This window comes from Argopecten irradians, chromosome 2 (genome assembly GCF_041381155.1).
Source record: "Argopecten irradians isolate NY chromosome 2, Ai_NY, whole genome shotgun sequence".
Taxonomy (NCBI): domain Eukaryota; kingdom Metazoa; phylum Mollusca; class Bivalvia; order Pectinida; family Pectinidae; genus Argopecten; species Argopecten irradians.
In genome coordinates, this window is record NC_091135.1 from 61,038,093 (window position 1) to 61,059,778 (window position 21,686).

A 21,686-nucleotide genomic window follows, 5' to 3' on the forward strand; every position below is an offset into this window, starting at 1 on the left:
TGTACCAAAAGAACGACCGAAAACAGCCATGGCACAGAAACATGTAAAAGACGAGAGACTCAAAGGTTACTGAGTTTGACAAATGGCTTCCTGATAAAGCTGTCAACACTTAGATTGCATACGCCTTCATGGAAAACACCATAAAACAATTAGACAAATACGATAACTGTGGCAACCATGTTTCATTTATTTGTCTACATTATAAGAATGCCCACATCATACAGGTTCTATTTACCATTTCTAGGCCCCAAGTTACATCCGAAAAATAGCAGAATAGTTTCGTTTCTGTTTTCCCTCAGAAGTGCTAAACAACATTTTATGCTTGTTGTGACGCCCTAATCATATCTTGCTGTTCCGGGTCAGGTCAGGTCATGGTGTTTGATAACAACATTCCAATGCTCCTTTCACATCTTTGTGTATCACGGTTTCACATGTTTTTGTACAACTGATGGGAAAAAAGATATGAAAGCTCAGACCCTTTCATATGTTTTTGTACCACGCTTTCACATGTTTTTGTACCACTGATGGTACAGAAAAATGTGAAAGGTAAGTCGTTTCCCATCTTTATGTACCATGCTTTCACATCTTTTTGTACCATCAGTGGTACAAAAACATGTGAAAAGGAATTAGCTTTGACATATTTTCGACGGCTATTTTCGGCTATTGGTACATAAACATGTGAATGTAATCTGAATTTTCCAGAGATGTTTATAATTTTTCTGTAACGCACTTTCACAAGTTTTTTTTACCATATCATGGTACAAAAAGATGTGAAAAAATTGTACCATGATAAAAAGCGTTACAGTTTTTTCATATCTTTTTGCCAGGCTCTTATCGGCCATCGTACATTTCACCAATGGAAATTTTAAAAATCCCCTCGTCCAGTGTCCATAACCACCAACCAAATAGTCCCAACAGGCAACACCTGTCATTTATGCTAATAAACAGTCTCCATCCACGTCCTAACAGGGCAATGTGACTGTCAAAAAGTGAACTTAGCTAAATATTATAATATACTTATCTGAATATGAACTGTTATTACAGAAAATACTCACTAAAATTATATATGAAATGCCAAAATGATTAATCGCAGGTTACCCAGACACATTTAAATACTGTCTTAACTTTGATCATGACAGCTTTTGACTTTTGACAACACATTTCATTTAAAATGTCGATGTAATGCTTTTCACCGGAATGAAAAATACTTTCTAATCAAACCTTCACAAGAATCTGATGCACTAGAGAAAGGGAGCCTACTCTCTCAGTTATATTTGTTTTTTTTTTTATTTTAATATTTTCTCATAAACTGTACTGACAGAAGGCCTATATTTTTTCCTCCACAGTTTAGATATAAACAAAAATAAGGCACCTAGATAAAATTGACTGAACGCCTTGCTATTTAGCATTGATACTTCACAAAATAAAATATATATTAGGTGTCTGGTGAAAAGGGACCCCATAATAATTGAGTTGATTAAATTCCGTATTATCACTTAAAATTAGAATAAAAGACTAAATGAATTTTATAAAACGGAATGAACTGAATTTCACATTTGGCATGATTTTTTTTACATAAACCAAGCATTTAAAGAAATATCTACAACAGGTGAGTATTCCGGAAATGGAACAAAAACTTCCGTGTCCAAATTTGCAGTAACACACGAAGCACGTTGAACAGCTGTCCCGCCGGGAACTTGGAAAAACTTTTTTTGCTGTAAGTTGAAGGTGTAATCTATCTTTTGAAGCATATGTGATTTTATCTGACTTACAAAAAGTTTAATGGTATCTATATGTGGTTTCACGTTTGAAATATTTTCATGTATATGTGTCAAGTTGCATCATCCTGTGAGATTTTGTGTTGATGTGGTCTCGCGCTCGCGATCGGATGTCGCCGATTCATTGCTTACTAGGCCTAAGTTACACCATTTCAGATACAACCACTGTGTAACTAGCCGTCGTCAAACCAAGTTGTTATTGAACACTTAAAGGTTGTTTCTTGTGTTTTATATATAGAAATTAGATTGTAGTATCAGTAATGTGCACTGGATTGTGTATTCTAAAGTATAAGTTAAGAGCGAAAACCTCGAGAAAGGAGTGAGAAAATAAGCTTCAGGTAACTCAAGCATCCAGCTTGTTTTCTTCTTCTTCTTTGGTTTGTCACCAGCCGTCAATAGTGACGATTTTAGGTGAGTGATTGGCTCAGTGGCGTGGGGGAAGGGGTTATATACAGTGCTTTTTTTTTTTTTTTTTTTTTTCTGGTGCTGGAATAGATAAAAGTAGATAGGTTAAAATCATGATAAAAAATGAGGTGTTTATTTGTGAGTGGGGGCTTCAAGGGCTACGTTGTTTATGTTTGCCTTGAAGCCCTCCAGTGTAGTGTTTTGTACTGTTGCCACAGGGAGGAGATTCCAGTATGTGATGGTGTGTGGGAAAAAGGAGTACTTAAATGTATCCTTTGTGGCGGCGATGTGTCTGTATGCATAGGGATGTGTGTGTCTAGTGCGGGTGTCTACAGGTGTTAGGTATTGTTCTGGGTTGATGGCAACGAGATGGTGTGTGATTTTATATAGGAGGATGAGTCGTGATTGTAGACGGCGTGTTTGTAGTGTTGGCCATTGGAGTGTGTATAACATGTCTGAGACTGAAGAAGTGTTATGATACCTGTTTTGTACATATCTTGCTGCTCTGCGTTGAGTTTTTTCTATTTGTTGTATTTGGCCAGTATTGTGTGGGTCCCAGATAGAGGAGCAGTACTCAAGTTTGGGTCTAACAAGTGCTTTATATGCGTGTTCTTTAATGTGTGGTGAATTGATTGTGAGGTTTCGTTTTAGGAAACCTAGTGTTCTGTTTGCATTTGCGGTGATGTTGTTTATGTGTTTGTCCCATTGGAGGTTGTTTTGCAGTGTGAGGCCTAAGTATTTACTGTGTTTGACGTGTTCAAGTGAGTGGTTATGGAGAGTGTAGTTGTGGTGGATTTTGTTGCGTTTGGTGGTAGTGGAGATGACGTTGCACTTGTCGGGGTGAAATTGCATTAGCCAGTCGTGTTCCCATTGTCCTGCATTGTCAAGGTCGTGTTGTAGTTTTCTGTGTGTCTTCTTGTTTATGTATGGTCTTGTAAATGATACTATCGTCTGCGAAAAGTCTAAGGGTGCTGTGTTTCATGTATTCATATAGGTCGTTGATATATATTAAGAAAAGTATGGGGCCCAGACAGGTTCCTTGAGGGACTCCGGATGTTACTGGTATTTTGTGTGAGTGTTTGCCCGCAAGTATTATTACTGTCTGGGTGCGATGTGAAAGAAAATCTGTTATCCATGCATGTGTGTTACCTGTGATGCCGTAGTATTTGAGTTTGTACTGAAGGCGTTTGTGTGGTACTTTGTCAAAGGCTTTTGCAAAGTCCATGATTATGATGTCTGTCTGCGTGTTGTTGTTGTGGTTTTGTGTGAGGTCGTGTATGAACGTGGCCAGTTGGGTTTCGCACGATCTGGAAGGTCTAAAGCCGTGTTGTTTGTCGTAAAGTATGTTGTTGTTTTCCAGATGTGACATGGTGGCGCTGGTGATTATATGTTCCATTAATTTGCATGTGATGCATGTGAGTGATATTGGTCTGTAGTTTGCGGGATTGTATTTGTCGCCTTTTTTGTAAATGGGATTGACATTTGCGTGTTTCCAGTCGTGGGGAAGTGTTCCTGTGGTGAGTGAGCATGTAAATATTTTTGTAAGGATTGGAGCTGTGATGTCTTTGAGTTCTTTCAATATTCTGCCATGGATGTTGTCGGGGCCAGTTGCTTTATGCGGGTTTATATTGTTCAGTAGTTTGTGTATGCCCTGTTGTGTTATGTGGATGTCTGGCATAATTGGGTGTGGTGAAGGTCCTTTGTCAGGTATGGTTGTATTCTGTTCTTGTGTGAAAGCAGACTGGAATTGTTGGTTTAAGATGTTGGCTTTGTCAGTTGTGTCCGTCAATAGATGTCCGTCTTTCCGTAGGGCTGTGATGTCAGAGTTCTCTTTCTTAGTTGTTTTTATGTACGAGAAAAGTTTTTTGGGATTGTGTTTTTTGTTAGGGTGTGAGGATCGAGGTTCGTCTATTGGTATGTCTGTTATCATTTTTTCTAGGTAGTTGAGGTATGCGTTTCTGGTTTGTTTTTGTAGTTCTGATTTTGTTGCTTTATATTTATGTTTGATTTCTGGTTTGGATTTATGCTGTTTGTGTAAGCGTTTGGATTTGTTTATGAGTTGGCGAATGGGGCGGGTTATCCAAGGGAGTTTGGATTTGTGTTTGATGTGCTTGGTGGGTATGTTTTTGTCTATGGATTTGTTTAGTGTTGTTTTGAAGGAGTGCCAGATCTCCTCTATGTTGTCGTTTGATCGTTCGTCCAGTTGTGTATTTAATTGTTCAAGGTCAGTCTTTATGTTGTCCCAGTTGGCTTTATTGTAGATGAGGATGTCTCTAGGTGGTCTTCTGATCTTTTTTAGTCGGACGTCAATTTCGGTGTAAACTATGTCGTGGTCTGATTTTCAGTTGTTTCTGGTTCAAACACCTAGTATCTGGCTGCTACGTTAAAAATTCTCCATCCTCTTTCGAAAATTGCCATCCAATTACAATGAGGGTCTAGCAGAATAAACCTTGTTTGTCTAAGATGAGGACAGTTTTATTAAGACATTGAAATAACAGTTAAGATGGAGGAGTATGACTGGACTGGGTCGATTGTTTGTCACCATGCATGTATCAATCCTCTAGATCTCATTGTATATGAAACTAGATGCAAATTTCCACAGTAATTTGAAAAATGTGTAAATTGATATCATTTATATATAAGGTGTATATATATATAATCATTATTATTAATTTTTCACTGATTGTCTTGTTTTAGAGTATCGCTCACACTTACTGAGGAGGAGTCAAAATGGACGCCTCGTTAACTGGTAAACAGGTGCGCCAGATATTCATCGATTACTTTAAAGAACAAGATCATCTTTATGTTCATTCCTCCTCTACCATCCCACTGGATGACCCCACACTGCTGTTTGCCAATGCAGGCATGAACCAGGTGAATATATATAAACAGTATGATTTAATTTGAACATTAAGTGACTCAATCAGGATATTCTTAAAAACTTCAACCCCTTTGAATTTGTGCAATTCTTTGAATGAATCAATATAATCTATAACCAAATCAAAAAATGACTACACCATAATTTAGTAGATTTATATCTATAACCAAATATTTACAGTTTGCACTGACCAATAACCATGCTTTATATAAATATTATCATTATCAGTGCATAATGTTAGCACAACACGCGCGATGATTGTATTGTTACGTGAATAGTCGATGGCGTAGCAATGTGGGATCATGACCCCACTTTTGGTGGGAACATATGAATGAGTCGATTCCAATCAGCTGTTCAATCGAATTCGTTGACGATGAAGAGAGAGAAAAAATATGTGTATTTAAATAAAAAAAAATATGCAACTGCCGCGGGAATTAATAATATCCATTTACTTGAAAAACTGTAAATATAAGGAATAGATCGATGTTTATTTTGTTGAGGTTAATTATGAGGGTATAATGATAATGGAGCCCGTGTAAATTTTATGTAACAAAATAAACATCTACTCCTTAAATAATGATTAAATGAATACCATATAGTTTTCAAGATTCACTGTAAAGAACTCCCACTAGTAAATAATAGGGAATCAATCTTGCGTATGAATGATGTTGGTAACTTTTATACATGTACACTTGCATGGCTACGCTTGGTGTTACAACTGATCATACACATTATCAAAATTAACAAACACTGAAATGTATCCAAATTGAAATCTATTCATGTACATTCAGAGTGTTTAACAATTTTATTCAGAAAATGTAAATGCTAACAAAATAATTAAAAAAACAAACAAACAAGGTGCATGATGCAAAACATTGTAAGACTTAAATGGTAGTAGTAGTAGTATGGATGGATTCTTTCTATCAGTTTGTTGTTTCAATATTTTTTTCTTTATTTTATATTTCAGTTTAAACCAATATTTTTGGGTACTGTTGACCCAAACAGTGATATGGCCAAATATAAACGGGTGGTAAATTCTCAGAAGTGTATTCGTGCTGGAGGAAAGCACAATGACTTAGATGATGTCGGCAAGGATGTGTACCATCACACCTTCTTTGAGATGTTGGGGAATTGGTCATTTGATGACTACTTCAAGGTAAAGAGATATTTGGAATTAATTAATATCTACAATATAAGACATTTTTAGGTCATCTGACCAAAGGTCAGGATGACCTATTGTCATTGTGTTTTGTCCGTCATCGTGCGCCGTCCGACGTCCGCCGTGCGTCGTGCGCCGTCCGACGTCCGCCGTGCGTCGTGCGTAAAACTATTTATACAAAAGCCTACTCCTCCTAAACCCTTGAGTGAATTACATCCATATTTGATATGAAACATCCTTGGGGAAGGACAATCATATTTTTATATAAATGAGATAGGTCCGACCCCTAGGGGCAGAGGGGCGAGGCCCCAAAAGGGCAAATTTTCTTAATTTAAGCTTTAAATCCTACTCCTCCTTCATCCTTGAATGGATTTCATCCATATTTGGTGTGAAACATCATTGGGGAAGGACAATCATATTTTATATAAATGAGTCTGGTCCGACCCCTAGGGGCTGAGGGGTGGGGCCCCAAAAGGGCAAATTTTCTTAATTTTAGCATTAAATATCTTACTCCTCCTATATCCTTGGATGGATTTCATCCATATTTGGTGTGAAACATCATTGGGGAAGGACAATCATATTTTATATTAATGAAACTGGTCCGACCCCTAGAGGCTGAGGGGTGGGGCCCCAAAAGGGCAAATTTTCTTAATTTTAGCATTAAATATCTTACTCCTCCTTTATCCTTGGATGGATTTCATCCATATTTGGTGTGAAACATCATTGGGGAAGGACAATCATATTTTATATAAATTAGCCTGGTCCAACCCCTAGGGGCTGAGGTATGGGGCCCCAAAAGGGCAAATTTTCTTAATTTTAGCTTTAAAATCCTACTCCTCCTTCATCCTTGAATAGATTACAACTATATTTGGTGTAAAACATCATTGGGGAAGGACAATCTATTTTATATAAATGAGCTTGGTCCGACCCCTAGGGGCTGAGGGGTGAGGTCCCAAAAGGGCAAATTTTCTTATTTTTAGCTGGCATGGCCCACTTCCTGTTTTCAGGTTTTAGTCTCCGATCTCAATCAAAATTGGTCTATAGGGGTTTTAATTGATGCCGAACAACATGCAAACATTTTCGTAAAGATTTTGATATTCCAAGATGGCCGCTGGCCCACTTCCTGTTTTAAGGTTTCAGTGTCCGATCTCAATGAAAATTGATCTATAGGGGTTTTAATTGATTCAGAAGGGGGAACTTTAGGTGAGGACAGTCATATTTTATAAAGGACCGAGCTAAGACCCATTGGGATAGTACGGCGGAGGTCCAAAATGGGAGCTTTGCTGAAATTTGGCTTCAAAATCTGACTCCTCCTTATATTAATCCTTGAATGGGTTACAACCATATAAGGATGAAGGGCTACCAAGTTTGTTCAACAAATGACATTTACCTATTTCAGAAACTTACATACCGTATTTTCCGGACAATAAGTCGCACCTGTGTACAAGCCGCAGAGGCCTTTTTTACGATTTTTTCAGGTTTTGTACACGCATAAGACGCACCGTTACATAAGCCGCAACCAAAAGTTAGGCCCATGCTTCCACGCAACCCTCTGTGTATACGATCGATCTCTAATGAAGTACGGTAATGCTTATCAATCGATTAGAATCACGAAAACTGTCTGTAAACTTGTTCTGTAAATGAATAACAAATAAAACTCACAATGATGTAAATATCTTTAGCAAAATTGATTTGGTCATGTTTCTATTCGTTGTTTACTCTGCCATTACGTAAGACTTCTTGTGTGTAAACAAACATGGCGGCCGTACGAATTCACGCTTACTCTCTCATATTTCAACATGCCGGTTAAAATACTTTCTTCAGTATGCATACGATTTTATTTTATATCTATTTTGATATATTTCGCGTATTAATTATATTGATGTGTAAAGGATTACTGTATTATCAAGACTTGCATCATTAACCTAAAATTGACTTCGTTTAGAGTGTTCTCTGTCAACTTGCCATCCCATGATGCAATTCACCAAAGCCTTATTTTTGTAAACTTCCGGATATGATTTCGTGGTGTTTGCCAATATAGAGATCGATTAAATGATTTTAATATCACTGTGCGATGTTTGCACTCGTAATAATGTTCTAAATTACATGTGATTTACGTGTGTGAACTCGATTGCTGATTATTTCATTGATACCACAGCGACAGGATTCCGGGAAAATTCCCCTGTTGACCGACATATGTGTAACACGTGTGCAAGTTCGAGTTCATGCTTACTCTCGCTCATATTTCAGTACGCCGGTAATACTTTCTTCAGTATGCATAAGAATTTCTTTCTTGATATATTTTGTGTATTAAATGTATCTTTGTGTAAAGAGTTACTGTATCAATCGACTTCGTTTAGAGTGTTCTTCCACTGTTTGTCAACTACAGCAGATATCCCATGATGCATTTCACCGAAGCCTTATTTTTGTAAACTTCCGGATTATGACCTCGTGGTGTTTGCCGCTGCAGAGATCGATTAAATGATGTTTTGTACGACTGTTTGATGCTTTTTAACATCGCTATAATGTTTTATATTACATGTAATTCACACGTATAAACTTGACTGCCGATTATTTCATTGAAATCACAGCGACAGGATTCTTAGAAATACACATGTTGACCGTGTGTAACACGTGTGCAAGTTATATTTAGCAGTCATTCAGAAGATTGTTTTTTCCCTTTTTGCGGACATTTCTTTCACTCACATAATATTCAAATAATATATTTAACTTATTGTTTGATATTTGATGGTTTTTGACGTTTTAGTTATTATTTTCTTGGTAACAATCCTGCAGCAAATCGATAGCGAAATCAGTCCGCCATTGTGTTGTGACTGTAAACAACCACGCTTCAGTCGGCCGATTTTCCATGAATTAAACAATTTTGCGATTGAACATGTATCTGGTACGTTATTATTTTTATCTTTATTATATTTTCATCACATATTTTATCGTTTAAACACTTTCACAGTGATTTGTTCGATGTATAACTTTACAAAACTGGCGAGTAAAACTTACGATTTTCACATGTGAATCCCGACGTAATAATGCAAAAACATCATCAGATTTTGGTTTTCGTCCACAGATAAGTCGCACTGGTGTATATGCCGCACTCCCGATTTTCAGGGAAAAAAGTAGCGGCTTATATTCCGGAAAATACAGTATTTAACTAAGGAGTTCCTTGTATTGTTGATATTAATCGTTAACCAATACTTTATACTGTGACTTTGTTGTTTTGTGCCATGAGTCAGATGACCGTTAAGGCCCATGGGCCTCTTGTTATTTCTATCTTTTTATGATATATAGGAACTGGATAAGGAGATAACAACCTTGTTGCTTCATGCTGATCAGTTAGAAGGAAAGTGAATGTCTTGTTCAAGATAACAATTATAAAACACAGTATGTAGTCATTGTCCAAAAAGAGATTTTATATACACTTAATAATCCTAGTTATTTGTGTGTAAAATGTTTACGAACAAGTGATAGAAAATATATATATCAATGTTACATAAATTGGAACTTTTCATGAAAAAAATTTTCTGTAAACAAATTTTTTATCATGGTGTTTTAAAATTTCATGTCCTTTGAATTCCTTTTTATGGTGAATTGTAGGGAATTTCAGTACCAGTCAGGCCTAAATTAAATTATTGTTTGTTTGCCCTCCTCCGACCGACCCATGAAAATCGGCCCGACTCAAAAAATTTTATTGAAAATATTCTAGTGAAAAATTTTTTTATTGTCGTGTACTTTCCAGTGCCGTGTAAAAACCTTCGATGAATCGCGGTATAAATTTTTGTTTCGCCTTATTTTAAAATATTCAAATTCAAATTTACGTACATTTGTCTCAGCCAAATGAGCAAACGATCGTGATTTAACTTCAACGTGCCGACATGCACTGATGCAGTTGTTTGTAACATCGTACACACATGTGAAGGAAAATGGCGTCGGGTTGAAGCCATACTTTCACATTTTCACACCGGGTGTTTGGGAATTTGATCGGTATTGCTATTGATACGACGATAGTTTGATAATATTTCAGATATTTATCCAAGTATTAACTGCATTAAAACATCGTAGCAAGTATTTTTGTTTCCAGAGTAAAATATGAAACTTTGCGGCTAATCATATTATACTGAATGCGTAAACAAAACATGGCGGCTGAAAAGTAAAGCATGGTTTCTCCAACTGGGCCCGGCACCATAAAACTTTCTCAGACAGATTGTTTACTCAAGCCTATGTAAAATCATATACTTGAGTAAAAATCTACAGGTACGTTACGTTCACAAATAAACATATTTGAAACTGTAAATGCCTTAAGTAGATGTTTTAGGTAATTATTGTAGTGAGTTAGAATCCACGACTGCAGAAACGATCTGCATCAATGACGAATATCTTTGCCGATTCATGTAAAAAATGACAAGCCGTACGAACACTAAAACGTGTTGACCATGCCAATATGAAGTGTTCATGGAAACATATATCGGTGTATTTTGTTGAAAATAACCTCCAAGTAAATATGAGCACTATCCACAATTCGTAGTTATTGATAATTAAATTAAATCACAAGTGAATTAACTTGAATTAAATGACAAAAATAACAAGCACACAAACAGTTATTTACTATGTGACTTTTCTATGCTGATAAAACAAACAAAAAGAATTTCTAATACAAAGTCATTTTGGTGATATTTTTGATTACTCCATCATCCAGTAAACTGAAAAATAGGTGGGGGGTCTTATTTGCAGATATCCCCCCTAAGCCTGAGAATGTGTCAAAATAGGTGGGGGGTCTTATTTGCGGGTGGGGTCTTATTTGCGGTCAAATACGCTAAAAGTTGAATCATTCCATGGATCTTCAAAGGTTTTGGTAGTCGGATGTAACATGGTCGAATGTCAGAATATTGGGGTCAAGGGTCAAAGATAGAAGTCCACCGTCAGACGTATGGATTTTTTTTTTGAAATTCGGTTGATGTACGATGGTCCAGTGATAAATCTATGTTTTGACAAAGATTGGACAATTTGTGGTTATTGAGTCAAAACTATATAAGTTTGAGTTTTGCAAAATAAAATAAAATAATTTTCCTACCTACCGACCGATTCTGAAAATTCCAGGTCGGAAAAGGGCAAACCAACATTATTTTAAGTCTGGCCTAATTTCAATACAATTTGTATAGCCCATTCTTGCAAAGTTATTATGAAGTAATCATGTATGTTCTGCAATTTACAGCATATTAGATCATTATATACTTTATAGGCATTTAATAATGTCAGTCTTGGGGAAAAAAACAACAAAGAAATAAGATACTTTTTATCATGATAATTCCAGCTTTAGTTTAAAAATTATTTTGTTTTGACCATTCCAGAAAGAATGTTGTGCGATGGCGTGGGAACTGTTGGTGGACAGAATCAAAATGCCGAAGGATAGGCTGTATGTAACATACTTTGGTGGTAATGAGAAGATGGGACTGGCTCCAGACAATGATACACGTGACATATGGATAAATTTAGGGTAGGCCTCATTACATGGAAATCTGAGAGGTTGTTAATCTAGAAAATGATACTCCACAGAGCCTTTTCTCACTACTTTGGGAATGGGGCCCGTGGCTTTGAATTTGGGAAAATGGAGTGCCAAACCCAAGATTTGGGAAAATTATGAAATATGAAATAAAGCATAACAATTAAGATTTTTAGGTCATCTGACCTATTGTCGTCGTGTTTCGTCCGTCGTCGTTCGCCCTCCGCCGTGCGTCTAAGACTATTTATACAAAAGCCTACTCCTCCTTAACCCTTGGGCGAATTACATCCATATTTGGTGTGAAACATCATTGGGGAAGGGCAATCATATTTTATATAAATGAGCTTGGTCCGACCCCTAGGGGCTGAGGGATGGGGCCCCAAAAGGGCAAATTTTCTTATTTTAGCTTTAAAATCCTACTCCTCCTTCATCCTTGGGTTGATTTCATCCATATTTGGTGTGAAACATCATTAAGGAAGGACAGTCATATTTTATTTAAATGAGCTTGGTCCAACCCCTAGGGGCTGCGGGGCGGGGCCGTAAAAGGGCAAATTTTCTTAATTTAAGCTTTAAAATCCTACTCCTCCCTCATCCTTGGATGGATTTTTATCCATATTTGGTGTGAAACGTTGTTGGGAAAGGGCAATCATATTTTATATAAATGAGCCTGGTCCGTCCCCTAGGGGCAGAGGGGCGGGGCCCAAAAGGGGAAATAAAAGCTTTAAAATCCTACTCCTTCATCCTTGGGTTGATTTCATCCATATTTGGTGTGAAACATCATTTGGGAAAGACAATCATATTTTATATAAATGAGCCTGGTCAGACCCCTAAGGGCTGAGGGGTGGGGCCAAAAAGGGCAAATTTTCTTATCTTAAGCTTTAAAATCATACTCCTCCTTCATCCTTGGATGGATTTCATCTATATTTGGTATGATACATCATTGGGGAAAGACAATTATTTTTTAGGTCATCTGACCGAAGGTCAGGATGACCTATTGTCATCGTGTTTCGTCCGTTGTCGTGCGCCGTCCGCCGTCAGTCGCCTGCCGTTCGCCGTCCGCTGTGCGTCGTGCGTAAGACTTTTTATACAAAAGCCTACTCCTCCTTAACCCTTGGGCGGATTACATCAATATTTGGTGTGAAACATCATTGGGGAAGGACAATCATATTTTATATAAATGAGCTTGGTCCGACCCCTAGGGGCTGAGGGATGGGGCCCCAAAAGGGCAAAATTTCTTATTTTAAGCTTTAAAATCCTACTCCTCCTTCATCCTTGGGTTGATTTCATCCATATTTGGTGTGAAACATCATTAGGGAAGGACAGTCATATTTTATATAAATGAGTCTGGTCCGACCGCTAGGGGCTGAGGGGTGGGGCCCCAAAAGGGCAAATTTTCTAAATTTTATCTTTAAAATCCTACTCCTCCTTCATTCTTGGATGGATTTCATCCATATTTGATGTGAAACATCATTGGGGAAGGACAGTCATATTTTTATATAAATGAGCTTGGTCCGACCCCTTGGGGCTGAGGGGCGGGGCCCCAAAAGGGCAAATTTTCTTATTTTAAGCTTTAAAATCCTACTCCTCCTTCATCCTTGGGTTGGTTTCATTCATATTTGGTGTGAAACATCATTGGGGAAGGACAATCATATTTTATATTAATGAAACTGGTCCGACCCCTAGGGGCTGAGAGGTGGGGCCCCAAAAGGGCAAATTTTCTTAATTTTAGCTTTAATATCCTACTCCTCCTTCATCCTTGGATGGATTTTATCCATATTTGGTGTGAAACGTTGGGAAAGGGCAATCATATTTTATGTAAATGAGCCTGGTCCGACCCCTAGGGGCAGAGGGGCGGGGCCCCAAAAGGGGAAATTTTCTTAATTAAAGCTTTAAAATCCTACTCCTCCTTCATCCTTGGATAGATTTCATCCATATTTGGTGTGAAACATCATTGGGGAGAGACAATCATATTTTATATAAATGAGCCTGGTCTGTCCCCTAGGGGCTGAGGGGTGGGGCCCCAAAAAGGTTATTTTTAGCTTTAAAATACTACTCCTTCATCCTTGGATGGATTTCATCCATATTTGGTGTGAAACATCATTGGGGACAGACAATCATATTTTATATAAATGAGCCTGGTCTGTCCCCTAGGGGCTGAGGGGTGGGGCCCCAAAAAGGTTATTTTTAGCTTTAAAATACTACTCCTTCATCCTTGGATGGATTTCATCTATATTTGCTATAAAGCATCATTGGGGAAGAACAATCTTATTTTTTAGGTCATCTGACCCGAAGGGTCAGGATGACCTATTGTCATCATGCACCGTCCGTCGCCGTCCGCCGTCCGCCGTCCGCCGTCCGCCGTGCGTAAACTTTTCATTCAAATGACTTCTTCTCAATAACCGGAAGGCCCAGGGTACTGATATTTGGCCTGTAGGATGCTGGGATGAAAGGCTACCAAGTTTATTCAAATAAATGACCTTGACCTTCATTCAAGGTCACAGGGGTCAAATACGCTAAAATTCTTTAAAGAACTTCTTGTGAATAACTAAGAGGCCTAGAGACCTTATAGTAGGCCTATGGCATGCTGGGATGAAGGGCTACCAAGTTTGTTCAAATAAATGACCTTGACCTTCATTCAAGGTCACAGGGGTCAAATAGGCTAAAATCTTTAAACGACTTCTTCTCAAGAACCAGAACGCTCAGGGTACTGATATTGGACCTGTGACATGCTGGGATGAAGGGCTACCAAGTTTGTTCAAATGAATGACCTTAATCTTCATTCAAGGTCACAGGGGTCAAAAAGGCCAAATTTTTAAAGGACTTCTTCTCAAGAACCAGAAGGCTCAGGCTACTGATATTTGCCCTGTAAGATGCTGGGATGAAGGGCTACCAAGTTTGTTCAAATAAATGACCTTGACCTTCATTCAAGGTCACAGGGATCAAATAGGCTAAAATTCTTTAAACAACTTCTTGTGAGTAACTAAGTGGCCTAGAGACCTGATATTAGGCCTGTGGCATGCTGGGATGAAGGGCTACCAAGTTTGTTCAAATGAATGACCTTGACCTTTATTCAAGGTCACGGGGGTCAAATAGCTAAAATCTTTAAACAACTTCTTCTCAAGAACCAGATGGCCCAGGGTACTGATATTGGGCCCGTAGGATGCTGGGATGAAAGGCTACCAAGTTTGTTCAAATAAATGACCTTGACCTTCATTCAAGGTCACAGGGGTCAAATAGGCTATAATCATTCAAACAACATCTTGTGAATAATGAAGAGGTTTAGAGACCAGATATTAGGCCTGTGGCATGCTGGGATGAAGGGCTACCAAGTGTATTCAAATGAATCACCTTGATCTTCATTCAAGGTCACGGAAGCAATATAAGCTAAAATCTTTAAATGACTTCTTCTCAAGAACTCATGTAGCATGCTGGGATGAAGGGCTACCAAGTTTGTTCAATTGAATTACCTTGACCTTCAATCAAGGTCACAGCAGTCAAATAGGCTAAAATCTTAAACGACTATGTTGTATTGTACTAATAGTCAGATGACCGTTAAGGCCCATGGGCCTCTTGTTATATAAATGAGATAGGTCCGACCCCTAGGGGCAGAGGGGCGGGGGCCCAAAAGGGGTTTCGGTCTCCGATCTCACTGAAAATGGGTCTATAGGGGTTTTAAAGGATGGCGAACAACATGCAAACATATTCGTAAAGATTTTGGTATTCCAAAATGGCTGCTGGCCCACTTCCTGTTTTCAGGTTTCGGTCTCTGATCTCAACAAAATTGATCTATAAGGGTTTCAAGGGATGGCAAACAACATGTAAACATGGGGATGGAACCGCAGGGGTCCAAAATTGGAGCTTTGCTGGAATTTGGCTTTAAAATCGTACTCCTCCTTAATACTTTAATGGGTTACAACTATATATGGATGAAGGGCTACTAAGTTTGTTCAACAAATGACCTTTAACTATTTCAGAAACTTACATATTCAACAAAGGAGTTCCTTTGAGCTTGTATTGCTTATATTAATTATTAACCACTACTTTATACTGTGACTTTGTTTTTTTGTGCCATGAGTCAGATGACCGTTAAGGCCCATGGGCCTCTTGTTTATTTCCAGTGAAGTTTATATACTTCAATATACAGAGGACTCCACATAATCGAATAACGGTTATTCGAATATTTCGGTTATTTGCATAAAATTCTGCGGTCCCGATTTTTTCCTTCTTTATCTTTGTTTTTAAACTCCGTGTATTTGCATAGACTTTTACATGACCTCCGGTTATTTGAATAAAATATTTGGGAAATTCTAAAAATGAAATCGAATATTTTTCAATTTTGCAATATATTTTTAAATTCGCCGATATATGTTTCAAGATACTTAGCTTTTACTAGCAATCATCCTGGTAACAGATTAACGTTATAGTTACTCCAACAATGTTAGAGGTATAGCACGACGAGACACTTTTGATCATTACGTCGTGTCTAACATCAGAATTTTCTCAATATTGAGATCTAATATTATTGGATTACGTTATAGTATGGCTTGTTATTTTATGCATGAATCTGCAAAGGTATTCGACGATGTTACGATTTACATCAGCAGCGGTTGATCATAACTTTAGTATATTCACTGACTCAAACATCTAATTAAAGCATTTGCACTTTCAAATATGTTTATTTATTAACGTAACGTACCTTAGTTCGCGATCGGTTGGAGAAACCATGCTTCCTTACAACAATCGCCATTCATAAGTAGTCTCGTTCAACCAGAGTCTTGTTGACTACGACAGACATGTGCGTATCAAGCGTCTCGTTGAACGAGACATAAAAGCATGCAAAGTTAGCGTACAATGACTACCGCAAATTTCGTACAGTATGTAAGCTTAGGATACAAAAGATACTTGCTACGTTAATTGTTTCATTGCTACTTGAATATGCATTAATTTCTGAAATGTTATAAAGCTATTCGCCGTATAGATCAAAAAATACAGGGAGAAGTCTCAAAAGACATTTAGGTCGAGTGAACGCATGGCTTCCTCACCTGCCGCCATTTTCGAATTCATATGTACATGTGTAAAAGCAACACTACTAGTTGATCGGCACTTTGAAGTTTAATCACGATCGTAAGTTCATTTTGCCAGGCAAATGTACGTAAATTTGTTTATTATTTAGGTTCAGAATTGTAGACACAAATCCAATCCGGTTTAGTAGAATCTAATTGCATTTGATATCGATCGTTTAGCTGTTTCTCAAATATTCACGTGTTGATCTAACGTAAACAAGAATCTAATATTGGAATATTTTTTGTTATTAAACAATTAAAAACGATTTACAACTTCGAAAATAATTACTTGTGATTCGTTTTAAGTGTAAATAATTTGCGTATTTATCAAGTAAACGAAACAATATTTATTTGCCTATTCACATATATGTGTGGGATCAAACGGAGGTGCAAAATGTCATCTCCGCCTATTCGAATACTCCGGTTATTTGCATATTTTCTTCTGGAAAATGACTTATGCAAATAAGCGGAATCCTCTGTATACCAAGTCACAAATATTTAGAGCCTTAACCAAATAAGTTTATTCAATATTTTTGGATTGTTTTCAAGAAACTTTGATTTTGGGAAATTTTAGGGTTGAATTGGGAAAAATTTAGAGGTTTTGCCATGGGGAGTGGGGCCGATTTTCGGCCCCAAATCATGCTGAAAAAAGGCCCTGCTCCATAAACCGTATTTTCCCTATTAAGATCGCCTCCTCTAATCAGGGCACTCCTACATTTTTTGCTGAAAAAAATCAACTAGTTTCATACAATTTTTGTGCCAGATTGTGACGATTTGTCTTTGCAGATGTTAATAAAATATTATTTCACATCAGTCTGATGCTTAACAGATATCTGATCATCTTGTATAAGCACTAAATTTATTGCATTGGACAACTTAGGCCATCTTTGCCAAGTGTTTACTCATAGAAACAGTGAGAACGCCATGTTCAAAACAAAACTTGTCACGATATTATCTTTTCTCGTCTTCCTAACTGACTTTGTTCTTCCTAACGTCTCCCTGACACCGCCTCACAAATAAGGCCTTCTGTTGAATGCTCGCCCCTGTGAGGTAGGCCCTGGGTTCTGTCCCATAGCCAAGACACACCAAAGTCTATAAAAGTGGTAGTTTCTACTCCTGCTTGGCGCTCAGCATATATATACAGGGAGTAGGATGACTGATTCGCCCTTTGTCAGTATAATGTGACCGGGTGGGGTGTGTTACTTGGTGTCTTAGGCAGCATGCTTCAGTATTATAGCACACTATAAAAAGGGCAAGAGTTCCACCATACAAGAAGACACAACACAAATATACGGCTGTTTCCCAAAACATGCGCCACACATTACATACACGCTGCACAGAGTAAACATGGGAGGCCGTCCTTTCCTGACCCTGCAGGCTGTTAATAGGACGTTAATCAATCAAACAAACTCAGAATCCATCAGGTCTCTGACCGAAGGTCAGGATGACCTATTGTCATTGTGTTTTGTCCATCGTCGTGCGCCGTGCGCCATGCATCGTGCGTAAGACTATTTTATACAAAAGCCTACTCCTCCTTCATCCTTAGATGGATTTCATCCATATTTGGTTTGAAACATCATTGGGGAAGGACAATCATATTTTATATAAATGAGCCTGGTCCGACCCCTAGGGGCTGAGGGGTGGGGCCCCAAAAGGGCAAATTTTCTTAATTTAAGCTTTAAAATCCTACTCCTCCTTCATCCTTGAGTTGATTTAATCTATATTTGGTGTGAAACTTCATTAGGGAAGGACAATCATATTTTATATAAATGAGCCTGGTCCGACCCCTAGGGTCAGAGGGGCGGGGCCCCAAAAGGGCAAATTTTCTTGATTTTAGCATTAAAATCCTACTCCTCCTTCATCCTTGGATGGATTTCATCCATATTTGGTGTAAAACATTATTGAGGAAGGGCAATCATATCTTATATAAATGAGCCCAGTCCGACTCCTAGGGGCTGGGGGGGGGCCCCCAAAAGGGCAAATTTTCTTCATTTAATCTTTAAAAATCCTACTCCTCCTTCATCCTTGGATGGGTTCATCCATATTTTGTATGAAACATCATTTGGGAAAGACAATCATTTTTTTATATAATTGAGCTTGATCCGACCCCTAGGGGTTAAGGGGTAGGGCCCCAAAAGGAAAAATTTTCTTAATTTTAGCTTTAAAATCCTACTCCTCCTTCATCCTTGGATGGGTTTCTTCCATATTTGGTGTGAAACATCATTGGGGAAGGACAATCATATTTTATATAAATGAGCCTGGTCAGACCCTTAGGGGCTGAGGGGTTGGGCCCCAAATGGGGAAATTTTCTTAAATTTAGCTTTAAAATCATACTGCTCCTTCATCCTTGGATGAATTACATCCATATTTGGTGTGAAACATCATTGGGAAAGGTCAATCATATTTTATAGAAATGAGTCTGGTCCGACCCCTAGGGGCTGAGGTGTGGGGCCCCAAAAGGGCTAATTTTCTTAATTTTAGCTGGCCCACATCCTGTTTTCAGGTTTCGGTCTCTGATCTCGATGAAAATTGGTCTATAGGGGTTTTAATTGATGCCGAACAACATGCAAACATTTTCGTAAAGGTTTTGGTATTCCAAGATGGCCGCTAGCCCACTTCCTGTTTTTAGGTTTCAGTCTCCGATCTCAATGGAAATTGGTCTATAGGGGTTTTGATTGATTCTGAAGGGGGAACTTTAGGTGAGGACAATCATATTTTATAAAGGACCGAGCTAAGACCCATGGGGATAGTACGGTGGAGGTCCAAAATGGGAGCTTTGCTGAAATTTGGCTTTAAAATCTGACTCCTCCTTATATTAATCCTTGAATGGGTTACAACCATATATGGATGAAGGGCTACCAAATTTGTTCAACAAATGACATTTACCTATTTCAGAAACTTACATATTCAATTAACCAATACTTTATACTGTGACTTTGTTTTGCCATGAGTCAGATGACTGTTAAGGCCCATGGGCCTCTTGTTCAATATTGTTAATATCTAATTGGTTTTTCTTCAGATTCTGTGAAATTTTACTAGTGAAATAAAGGAATTTTATGTTAAAAGAATATTGACACCACTATAATATATATAAAACTCACTTTATAGTTATATTTCTAAGACCAAAGTCACAAGTTGACTTAAAAAATCAGATTCAAGCTTGACTTCATCGAAAAATTTCACTTATTAGAGTGATGTTTACATCATCTTAGACAGTCGTCTATTACACGTTTTAAGAAGTGAAGACATGTACAAATCTTTGTACAATTTACAATAGAAAACTGGAGATCTTCATGTGTCTTTTAACTGTCGTACCGAGCATCACTGGAGTGGAAAAAATGGTTGTTTTTGTAGAGTTCCTGAAGATCGAGTGCTGCCATTTGGTATGGAGGATAACTTTTGGGAGATGGGGGAGACAGGGCCATGTGGACCATGTACAGAGATCAATTTTGACAGAATTGGTGGTCGTGATGCTAAACACCTAGTTAACATGGACGATCCTGATGTACTTGAAGTCTGGAATCTTGTCTTCACACAGTTTAACAGGTAGGATTTTTTGCAATATATTTGTTTAATTTGGTAGTGACATCTGTTATTGGTAGTTATTATTCAAATCCTTGATGTCTTACAGAAGCATTTACAATTCTTTTCCATCCAAAAACTTCTAAGGATTAACACCATTCCTTGTATGCACTTGTCATTTATTAGAGTGATTATGTTGTACTTTGATCCTGCTATACATATGGAGAATTGGTATTACTATTGCCAGCCACATTGAATTAAAATAGAAACAATCTTAGTTAGTAGCATCTAGATTTACAGAAACAGAATACCACAACTTAGCACGGAACTGTCATCACCTATATAATATACTACACTGAGTATGGTATAACTTGTCAAAACCGGCCCTTTTCTTATCTGGATTCCTGAGTATTGTGGTGTAATTTTATGGCATTTTCGTTCTTGATTTAAAGAAATTAAAACCTGTATAATCTGGAAACCTGGCTATTCTTGTCACATATGTTGGTCCCTGTGACATTCGATTTAGACAAGTTACAGTGTTGTACATATATTGTATGGTATCTGGAAATCACAGTTCTCATGACGTTTTGTGATACTTATAGATTTAGGCATCACTTTCTGAGGTTGTGAAAAAGTTATTTTAGTTTTCCCTAGATCCATTTTGTTATCAAATATTTTCACTGAAAAATCATAGTTATTTATGGTTTTTATAATATTTGATCAGAGATCCTGACGGCACACTACGGGAGCTACCTAACAAGCACTGTGACTGTGGTATGGGGCTGGAGAGGTTACTGTCAGTGATGCAGGGAAAGTCCTCCAACTACGATACAGATCTCTTCATGCCAATCTTTGATGCTATACAAAAGGTAAGGCAACATATTCACAAACAAGACTGTCCATTTTATCTAGGCCTGTAGGGATCTGTTAGTGCCCAGGGCGGTTAGAAAATGAAAAAAAATGAAAAGGTACTTAATAAGACAAAATCATTGCAAGCCTATACAGTTTTGTGTAGTTTTTGTCGTTAATTATGCACGGCAATTGAAATTGAGACCTCAAAAAAGAGGAGGGGCACTTATAGGGACATGGGCACTTATTGGGTCGATTATGGTAATCGTTTATGGTTAAAATGTACAGCAGATCCAACTAACTAGACTAACTGATGAAGAAAATGACTAAATGCATTTGTGTAATTTACAGGCTACTGGTGCTCGTGTCTATACTGGGAAAGTAGGTAAAGACGATGAGGATGGTATTGACATGGCTTATAGGGTACTGGCTGACCACGCCCGTACACTCACTATTGCTCTCTCAGATGGTGGCAGACCAGACAATGTGGGACGGGGGTATGAAATCCTCATTCTCT

The 21,686-nt window shown here is 37.9% G+C and overlaps 1 protein-coding gene across 8 annotated transcripts in view; it reads left to right on the top strand.

Moving 5' to 3' along the window:
* The window catches only part of LOC138316146 (alanine--tRNA ligase, cytoplasmic-like), a 62,278-nt gene that overhangs the window by 20,358 nt on the left and 20,234 nt on the right, over nt 1-21,686 (top strand). For 4 of the 8 annotated variants that reach the window (XM_069257675.1, XM_069257676.1, XM_069257678.1 and 1 more), the window contains exons 6-7: nt 21,045-21,189; nt 21,521-21,666. In XM_069257675.1, the coding sequence (XP_069113776.1) occupies nt 21,045-21,189; nt 21,521-21,666 (291 nt within the window). Of the gene's footprint in view, nt 1-1,568; nt 1,718-1,852; nt 1,992-2,097; nt 2,117-2,169; nt 2,190-4,880; nt 5,058-6,028; nt 6,218-11,583; nt 11,730-20,152; nt 20,345-21,044; nt 21,190-21,520; nt 21,667-21,686 lie in introns of those variants that run through there. The other 4 variants (XM_069257671.1, XM_069257672.1, XM_069257674.1 and 1 more) reach the window with 4 other exon arrangements.